General features: G+C 35.7%; 3 protein-coding genes across 3 annotated transcripts in view; all 3 read left to right on the top strand.

The window, feature by feature from the left end:
* LOC103147895 (gastrula zinc finger protein XlCGF7.1-like) overlaps window positions 1-2,480 on the top strand; it is a 20,900-nt gene extending 18,420 nt beyond the window's left edge. Inside the window, exons 4-5 of the mRNA XM_016678865.1 lie at window positions 1,736-1,776; window positions 1,945-2,480. Coding sequence (XP_016534351.1) covers window positions 1,736-1,776; window positions 1,945-2,101 — 198 coding nt within the window. The 3' untranslated portion in view covers window positions 2,102-2,480. The remainder of the gene's footprint in view (window positions 1-1,735; window positions 1,777-1,944) is intronic.
* LOC103147896 (gastrula zinc finger protein XlCGF57.1-like) overlaps window positions 1-8,655 on the top strand; it is a 10,688-nt gene extending 2,033 nt beyond the window's left edge. The window contains exons 2-3 of the mRNA XM_007566457.2: window positions 960-1,760; window positions 7,354-8,655. Coding sequence (XP_007566519.2) covers window positions 960-1,760; window positions 7,354-8,036 — 1,484 coding nt within the window. The 3' untranslated portion in view covers window positions 8,037-8,655. The remainder of the gene's footprint in view (window positions 1-959; window positions 1,761-7,353) is intronic.
* LOC103147891 (zinc finger protein ZFP69-like) lies at window positions 5,063-7,934 on the top strand. The gene is made up of 3 exons (XM_016678870.1): window positions 5,063-5,565; window positions 6,316-7,062; window positions 7,904-7,934. The coding sequence occupies exons 1-3, from the start codon at window positions 5,319-5,321 to the stop codon at window positions 7,906-7,908; spliced, it is 999 nt and encodes a 332-aa protein (XP_016534356.1). The 5' UTR covers window positions 5,063-5,318; the 3' UTR covers window positions 7,909-7,934.
* Window positions 8,656-10,113: the final 1,458 nt, after the last annotated feature.

Here is a 10,113-nt window from a genome sequence, read left to right as displayed (position 1 = left end):
TCATTATTTTAATTAGTAGCACATTTAACTCAAAGATTACATAAACTTCAATCAACATTAAATCATAATACAAGATTACTTGTTGCCTCCAGGCTTCTGTGACCCGTTTTCTGTGTGTCCTGATAAGATCTCAATCCATCCCAACCAGGTTTCATGACAGTCCCTAAATGAACCTCCGAGCGCTTGGGGAGGAAGCAGTAGAGAACGGCTGGCTGACATAAATCGGATCAACCTTTAGCTAAACACCACTTACTCCACGGAGCGCGAATATCGAATATCCAACTTGAAACTAACTTCAATGCGGTTTTGTAGCCGAAGAGACTCAGCGACGCCATCTTGGTGAGGTCGAACGCTCCACTCAGCGTTATATGTTTGGCAGGCGCAATAAAGTATCAGCTCATTTAATTAATGACTAGTAAATACTTAGATTTTTACGCTGTTTTATTAGAAACCTTATACAAACAGCTATCATTGCTACATTTAGAAGAAAATGTATTTTTAAGTGTTTTCGAATTGCATTGATACATGGTTCAGCATATTTAAATAATGTTAGTGCTGCACACAGAATAGAATATTCTAATATTGATGTATTATGAGCATTTTACAAAGCACACAAAACACTGTTGTATAAGCTGCACACAGACTACTTTTTAGTGTGTCAAAGTGTCATTTTGTCAGTGTTGTCCCATGATTAGATGTACTTAAATAATGTGAAGGGGGGCACACTTTTGTGAACTGTTTCATCGAGTCGGGTTGTAACAATATTAAATCATTTTGTTTTCTTTTCTGAAGTCTTTGGCACAATATAATATATTTCGACAAACCTAGATCCTTTCTACTCAGAGGGACATTGGATAATTTTCAAACAAGATGAAGCATGTTGTGATAAAACAAGTGATTAAAGTGAAGAGTTTGTTTTTTCTCAATCTTCTAAGTTTTGATTTTGTCTATTTGTCTAGATGGCCCACGATGCTGTGCGTGTAAAGAGGAGGAGGCTCTCAAAGAGCTCAGCAACCAGAAGAGGAAGTCCACTTTGGATAAAGATGAACCGGAACCTTTTAAAATAAAACTGGAGCAAGAGGAACTAGAACCTCAACAGCTCATAGAGGAAGAGAATCAACTCTTCATCAGTCAGGATGAAGAGCAGCCTGTGCTGAAACAGGAGACTGGAGACATTTTGGTGACTCCTTCTAATGTGCAAAAAATCAACAATGAAACAGAACCAAACATAAACCAACTCGTCTCTCATGCTTCTCCTGAAGATGAGAACCAGGATCAGGAAGTAAGTAATTCTGGAGACCCAGAAGAAAAGAGACACAAAGAGCAGAAACAAAACAAGAGATGTCATAAAAACAAAGAGCAGAAAGGAACTACTGAAGGTCCAAAACAACAAAAGCACAAAAAAATTCACCTGGGAAAAAAAATATATCCCTGTAATGCTTGTGGTAATACCTTTTCTCAAAACAGCATATTGACGAGACACATGAGGATTCATACAGGTGAGAAACCTTTCACATGTATTAGTTGTGGAAAAAGTTTCACTCAAAAAGGTAGTTTAACTGTCCACATGAGGATTCACACAGGTGAGAAACCTTTCACATGTATGACTTGTGGAAAAGGTTTTACGGAAAGAAAATATTTAACTTCTCACACAAGGAGTCACACAGGTGAGAAGCCTTTCACATGTATTAGTTGTGGAAAGAGTTTCACTGAAAAATGTAGTTTAACTGTCCACATGAGGATTCACACAGGTGAGAAGCCTTTCACATGTATTAGTTGTGAAAAAAGTTTCACTCGGAAATGTCATTTAGATTGTCACATGTGGAGTCATACAGGTGAGAAGCCTTTCACCTGTATCACCTGTGAAAAAAGTTACGTTCAGAAAGGTAGTTTAGATGTTCACATGAGGATTCACACAGGTGAGAAACCTTTCCAGTGTATTAGTTGTGGGAAGAGTTTCACTCAGAAAGATCATTTAACTTCTCACATGAGGATTCACACACGTGAGAAACCTTTCACATGTATTACTTGTTTAAAAAGTTTCACCTATAGACATAGTTTATTTGCTCACATGAGAACTCACAGTCGTCAGACGATGTAATATGAACCTCAAGTACTAAGCTGCTCTGTAACTTGTCATTTATTCTGTAATTACACCTGAGTGAAGTTGCTACTCCACAACTCCTCCCACAGTCTTCAAATCTAACAAAATTTCTGTCAAACATTTGTGCAGCGAAAAATAAAACACTTTGCTGCTTTTGCTTTTAAGATATTGATGATGACCTCTGGAAACTTTTTAAAATATCTTTAAAATTATAGATGTTCAGACCAGTGTTGTACTCGAGATCAGTGTTGTACTCGAGATCAGTCTTGGTCTTGAGACCATTTTGTCACAGGCGGTGAGGGGTATGTCTAACTTTTTTCGCCACTTAGAAAAGTAGCTCAAAGGAGGTAAGCTTTGTTGACGTGATGTTAGCAAAGCTAGCTGTATAGAGACAGATAAGCATTTGTAATGAAAAATAAAGTCACTCACTGCGCTGAATTGTTGTGCGGAGGTGTTGACTAACGTGTCGCATATATGGGACAACACTGTGTCCAAAAGTCTGCAATATAGTGATGTGACATTCACGAACGATCCGATTCTTCTGAACGGCTCTTTACTAAGCAGATAGGACTGGAGCCTCACTGAGAGCTGCTCTTTGTTCTTGTAACGCTCTGCATACTCTGCAGGGGTTATTATTTTATGTAATTACACATTTATTTAATTAGCAAATAAATAAAACACAAGAAGGAGAAAGCACACAGAGCATGCGCATTGCTCATTGATTGTTTTTGTTCAAAGTGGCAGCTGTAAAGCCCAGTTCACACTACACGATTTTAGAACTTTCCTGAACCAGAGTGAATGTCAGCCTTTGTGGTTCTTATGTAATAAAGTAAATTTCCCATTGTGATTGTTTTCTTTTTTCCAGTTTAGCTGTGGATTGTGACTCATTTAAAGGTGTAGTTTGTGGCTGCATGTATCAGTAACCCAAGCTTGGACTACTTGGACAGTCACCCTATCTGCTTTATTCACCAAGCTTATATTCAAATTTAAAAATACTTTTTCTGATAAAAAAAATGTTTGTAAATAAAACAAGTTTTAATTCAATATGTAATTCTTATCTAATAAACTCCATTTAACGTTAAGATGGTCTCCTTATTTTCATTTTAGCAGAAGTTTTTGACTTTAAACCTGTGCAGATACCTGCTTCCTGATTATCCTGATTTACACTACGTGTGTCTCCGCTCCACTGCGAACCAAGAGGTTCTCTGAGAAACATGAAATGTAAGATCATCAATCAAGTTTATTTGTATAGAAATTTCAGCAACAAGGAAGGTTAAAGTTCTGTACATCATAAAGATGCAAAGTCATAGAAGGCCCCACACAGTCCATAATTTAAAAAAACAGTAAACATATTTTTCCATCTTTACACAAAATATGTTAGTACGTTAGTTTTTCATTCATTATTGTTATAAAGCAAATGAACAGGAGGGCTTTTAGTCTAGAACAGTGGTGACCAAAGTCTGTCCTCGAGGGCCGGCATCCTGCAATTTTGGTTTTTGGCGAAATTTACTTCTTTTCTCTATCTACAGTAAAATTAACACGCCTTTGTATTGATGTGCAGATGGGGGGCCTCCATTTCTACCCAGATGTCTGACTGTGTCATCCCCTCTTCCTGAGCTTCGCACTAAGATAGCGTGAGGATTAAAACGTCATTACATGTGTTGTAACTTTTATAGTCTTTCTCAGATTCAGAGCAAATTAGGAGACACAAAACGGAACTAAAAGTCGGTTTTGTGTTTCTTCAGTGGAGCCGCCGTGAAACACAGGAAATGACAGATCAGACATAGACGTGTTTGGTGTATTTGGCAAATATTTGAGTGTTTGCAGTAACTCTGTCTTCAATTGAAGACAGAGCAGTTAACTCCTGTTGAATAAACTTTAAGTTTTTTTTAGTTTTTTTTTAAATAATCATGAAGTTCGTGGAAGAGATAAATGATCATCACAGACTGCTGAATTTCTCCTGGTGTTATGCCATGTCGTTTGAACGCAATTCACTCTAAGCTTTTGCATATTGATGAGAAAAGAGACTGAAATATGACCGAAGAGGCAACTTTAAAAGATATTCGTAATATTATCCTGTTTCTTAACCATGTACTCCCTAAAACGGTGGGTTTTATTTTGAGGATGAATTGAAATAAATACGGTTTTGACACCTTTATTGAGACATACGAGTCGAATGTTTTAAAGTTGGTGTCAGATGAATATGTTCTCTGCTAATGGTTTGCAATTCCCTGCTTTGTCTGTCAGCACCATAATAACTTAACACATGAGAAAACAGAGGCCCATTTTGTAGAAAATTTGATATCACCCTTAACTGTCTAGTCTATATAGGAGGGGATGCATTTTTGGCAATACAATTACTGAGCCTGCCAATAGCTGCATCCACTGTCTATTGTCTATTTGTTACATGCACCAGGACTGGTGTTGGTGTAACAGACGCTGATTTTTCCTGTAAACAGGATTGAACAGGTTGCAGTAACAAGGCAGAAACAAATCCGCACTTCTCAAATCCTCCTGGAATCTGTTCTGTTTATTTCACATTGTGTCAATGTTATTTTTTTCTTTGTCATTCATTTGTCAACATACTTATCTCTGTAATGAACAGTTTCTTTTAATCTTTTCATATAAAGGCACAACTTGTTCTACACTTCTACACACTTCATTCTCATGGTGACTCCCATTCACTACCCAGTATTTTACAGTATAAACAATATACAATGTATTTGTATTTTTCTTCTAAAAACATCTAAAAATGTTTTGAAAAACATATTTTCAAAACATTTTCTTCTAAAACATGGCTAAACAGATCACGGGTAACATATTCATAACGTAAATTAAACAACAATGTTTGAGTGTGTTTCTGGCATAATATCCCGTTTTGATGAAAACAAATAAAAAAAATCTTTTAATCTGTATTGAACATATTTTTCATTAAGATTTTCTGAATTATTTTTATTGGTGTTATGTAATATTCTCATTTTAAATATAGCATTTTCATAGAAAAGCCAAGAAAGCCTTGAAAACATCTGTTTGAGTGTAATCAGTCTATATAATGTGTTTCATTTAGTGGATTAAGTTACTGATATGAATGAACGTTGCAACAATATTTCAACTGATTCAACATAACAGTATGTTGAAAGACGGGATTCGTTGGGAGTGATGAGAATTCAAAGCGGAACTAAAAGTCGTTTAGAGTTTCTTCAGTGTTGCCACAATGAAACACAAAGGAAACAAAAACAGAACCAAGAGCTTTGCCTTTGTTGGAAGCCAGTTTGAAGACGGATTTGATCGAGTCTTTAGTAAAAAAAAGAAAATGTCTTCAGCTCCGCCTCAGAGAGAGATAATCAACAAGGAGTTAACTCCGGCTGAAGAAACATTAAAGGAGTTTAATATCATCGTCAAGTCCGAAGAGGAGATGGATGATCTTACCCAGACACCCCGAATCATTTCACACCGAACAGGTCTGAAACACCGTCACGTTTTACTGATGAGACAGATTAAACATTTGGAGACAGGGTTAAGGAACGTTGTGAACTAGTCATCACTGTTACGGCTGTATAAAGAAAACCCTTTTTAAAATAAATAGCACCGCTTAGCCTGGCTGCTAACGTAACACACATGCTATAAAAAATTACATATAACATGGTAGTTATGTCTGAAAAGGGATATGAAGGAGTAAAACTTGTTTATTTAGGTCCCTTCTTCTTCCTGTGGTCCCTGTTAATTTATAATCTTCCTTCTTCCTGCTTTACTTACTTGTTTAAACACCGACTTTTGTAAACTCCTAAGTCAATATACATAGAAACATACATATACACACGACTCTTACAACAGGCGTATCCTGAAAATGGTGGGTTTGAATTCAGCTTCCACCTGCCACATGTCAATATACTACTTTACAAGACACTGATCGGGGCATTGGTGTATGAATGCTACAGTCGAGCAGTTGATAAGATCAATATAAATTCAGTCAATTGTAATTAAAACATGCATTTTTACTGAACTCTTCATCACATTTTATTAATATATGATAGCACATGTATTTCCCTTCCTGTCAGAAGAAACATATTAGTTAAATTCATTTTCTTATAAGTTTGAAATTTTAAAGTAAGCAAGTAAAGGATGTTTAGATGCACCAAGAGATAAACGTGAGGGATGTGTTTGTTTTTTTTACTCACATTTATAAGATTTTGTTTTGTCTTTTTGTCCAGATCTTCCAGAATGCTGTGAGTGTAAAGAGGAGGGGATTCTCGACGAGATCAGCAAGCAGGATGGAAACCCTATTTTAGACCAAGAGGAGCCAGAACCTCCGCAGATAAAACGGGAACAAGAGGAACCACAACATCACCTGTTCAAAGAGGAAGTGAATCAACTAAGAATCTGTCAGGATGAAGAGCAGCTTGTTCTGAAACAGGAAACCGAGGTGACTCCTTCTGACGTGCAAATGATTAACTATGAGACGGAACCAAACAGGAACCAACTTGTTTCTTCTGCCTCTCCTGAAGTTGAGAACCAGAATCAGGAGGGAAGAAATACTGAAAACCCAGGAAAAAAGAGAGAAGAGCAGAAACGACATGAGAGATATCAGAAAACCAGACAGCAGAAAGGTTCTGCTGACAACTCAAGACAAAAAACAAACAAAACTCAAATAGACCAAACTTTAATTTCTTGTGACATTTGTGATAAAACCTTTTCTTCAAAGAGTTGCTTGTCTAGACATATGAGAACTCACACGGGCGAGAAGCCTTTTACATGTACCATCTGTGGAAAAAGTTACTGTGACAAAGGTGGTTTAATTTATCACATGAGAGGTCACACAGGGGAAAACCCATTCACATGTGTCATTTGTGGAAAAAGTTTCCGTCTGAGCAACATTTTAAGTATTCACATGAGAACTCACTCAGGTGAGAAGCCTTATTCATGTACAACCTGTGGAAAAACGTTTTCTAAAAATAGTAGTTTAAATCGTCACAGTAGGAGTCATGCGGGTGAGAAACCTTTTTCATGCATTGCTTGTAGAAGAAGTTTCAGTCAAAAATCTATTTTAACCATTCACATGAGAACTCACACTGGTGAGAAGCCTTTCTCATGTACAACCTGTGGAAAAAGTTTCACTCAGAAAGGTCATTTATCTGATCACATCAAAACTCACACAGATGAGAAGCCTTTCACATGTTCTACTTGCGGAAAAGGTTTCAGTCAAAAAATCCATTTAAAGAGTCACACAAGGACTCACACAGCTGAGAAACCTTTCTCATGTACCACCTGTGGAAAGAGTTATAGTGAGAACAGTGGTTTAACTTATCACATGAAAACTCACTTGGGTGAGAGACGCTTTTCCTGTGTGACCTGTGAAAAAAGTTTCAGAAAAAAATCTCACTTAACATGTCACATGAGAATTCACACTGCCGAAAAGCCTTTCTCATGTATGACCTGTGGAAAAAGTTTCACTCAAAAATGTCATTTAACTTTTCACATGAGGACTCATACAGGAGAAAAGCCTTTCTCTTGTATGACCTGTGGAAAAAGTTTCACTCAAAAATGTCATTTAACTTTTCACATGAGGACTCATACAGGAGAAAAGCCTTTCTCTTGTATGACCTGCGGTAAAAGTTATAGTGAAAAAAGTAGTCTAAATTATCACATGTCAAATCACACAGGAGAAAAGCCATTCTCATGTGTTACCTGTGGAAAAGCTTATGTTCAGAAATCTCATTTTATATGTCACATGAGGAGTCACACCGGGGAGAAGCCTTTTGCATGTACGACTTGTGAAAAAAGGTTTGCCAGTAGAAGCAGTTTAAGTGTTCATATTAGAAGTCACACAGGTGTGAAGCCTTTCTCATGTGTGACCTGTGGGAAAAGTTTCACCTTAAAAAGTATTTTAACTCATCACATAAGAATTCATACAGGCGAGAAGCCTTTCTCCTGAATGTTCTGTGAAAAAACATTTAGACAAAAATCTCATTTGATAGCGCACCTGAAAACTCATAAAGATGAGTCAGCATAATCTGAACCTCAAGAATGAAGGTGCATTTACATTGCATCTTAATTACAGTTCCTTTTTCTACAGAGGTTTGACTGCTAAGTTTATTTTGTTAAAATTTTGCATGGTTTATTATTGCTGAACATATATAAAGTAATTTTTGTCAGCCAACACTTTCAATCCTTAAGGTCCCTGGAAAGCCCATAAAATATGATTTGCAATTTCTACTTGCTTTTTATTTTCTACAAATTAAATAGAACTAGGGTGCAGCAGTCTGTCACTATTTCACTGTCCACTCCCTGGATGTTCACCTGTGTCAGTGCAATGTCAACTCTCTTCTTTAATTGTGTAAGATATTAAAAAATGTATATCAGTTACATTACAATAGTGACTATATATAATAGTCAATTTAACATGTTCTTCTACCTTCTATTATTATGTTCATTCAACCCGTGAGTAAAAAGTAAAGTTGAATTATATCTTCATTCATTTAACATTTATCTGTATTTGCAACTGTACGTTTAGTCTTGATTCAAAGCTGTAATGAATAAAAGATTTTTCGCCATGTATTGTGCAATACATCAGGTAAAAGGCTGCTAGAACTTCAGTACAAAATTAGTTCACAGGTTTCATATTGGGTTGTCATCATTCACACCTAGAACGGCAGAATATTTGAACTCAGCAGGATTCTCTGAATATTCTATTTTATGCATTTAACGTTTTATACAATTTTTATAATTTTATTTATGAATGCACTTAGCATATTTCTGGTAAGGAATACGCAGCGTTTCCTTGTGCAAATCAATCTGATTTAAACTAATTAAGCTTCTATTTTCAAATTCCTTATTGAATAAACCTGGTTTCTCCACCTCAGGACATGCTCTTTAATAATTATCTATTCAGGAAGCAGAAACTTGTTTTCTAAACTGAAAAATTGTCTTTGTAACTTGCTAAAAGTGTGATCGCATGAGTGTGTTTAAAATTTAAAAAAATTATTTCATAGTTACTGTAAACAGAAGTTTAATAAAGCACATGTCAGCTTTAAGGCAACACAAGAAATATAGGAAATAACTGGAAGTTTATATGAATGGTAGATTTATAATTTATTGTAATTTACAATGACATTAAAACATTACACAAATGAATATGTTTAGTTTTGCTGTCAGGTCATGAATCTGGAAATAATGTTACTCTAAAAGTTTCAGTTACAAGACATGAAACCAGAGCTTCACTGTTCAGATACATTTAATTAGCTCTGAATCTCATTGGTGTCACATTCAATTAAATTACGTCCCAGTTACCAGTCTGAAATACAAAATTAATAAAAGATGAAAAAAAATATTTGATTAAGATACTGTTATTAGTGAAATCCAGTAAAGATTTATCTGCATTTGTACCAACAACAACAGATGTCAACTGTTTAATTACATAAATATAGGTAGAAAAACAAGTTTATCTCAAAGTAAAACAGGTAGAGGTTATTTTAATTAACCAACTAAATTCAACAAACGTTAAAAACGTGGAGAGTGAAGATGTTGAGTTCATAAATAACTTGTAGACAACATTTCAGAAACATTAAAAAAACGTTACAACAGCTTTTCAAATAGTTTTCCATCTTATGCAATAGAAACAAAAGTATAAATGTCATACATTATATTGTCTCTGAAAATGACTGGTAGGTTTTTGAATCAATAAAAGACATAAAAAATCCACCCATGGACAGCAGAGAGAGCAATAGAAAACATATTTGGACTTTTGAATAATTAAAACATAGCAGTTCAGGACAGTCTCCAGTATTTTTAGAAAATCGTGATGCAACTCAGGTGTTTTCCATCCAGATGTCCATGGTGTGTATTAGAAAATCTAGCCAGGATGTTAATTATCCCAGAAGTTCTAACCGACCTTTAACCTGTAGGTTTACCAGCAGCCATAGTCCTGCGAGTTTCAGTGCTGCCATCTTGTGGATTAAATTGGGATATATTTTATGCAATATATTGAGTATTTATGTCTGTTTAATGTAGCA

Source organism: Poecilia formosa, unplaced genomic scaffold (genome assembly GCF_000485575.1).
Source record: "Poecilia formosa unplaced genomic scaffold, Poecilia_formosa-5.1.2 Scaffold192, whole genome shotgun sequence".
Lineage (NCBI taxonomy): Eukaryota > Metazoa > Chordata > Actinopteri > Cyprinodontiformes > Poeciliidae > Poecilia > Poecilia formosa.
Note: the sequence above shows the minus strand (reverse complement) of the source record. Positions and strands in the feature narration are given on the sequence as shown.

Bases quoted from the DNA above. Each gene is read 5' to 3' on its own strand.
- LOC103147891 (XM_016678870.1), top strand. From the start codon at position 5,319: ATGAAACACAAAGGAAACAAAAACAGAACCAAGAGCTTTGCCTTTGTT. The intron at 5,566-6,315 runs GTCTGAAACACC...CTTTTTGTCCAG, and splicing joins AATCATTTCACACCGAACAG to ATCTTCCAGAATGCTGTGAG.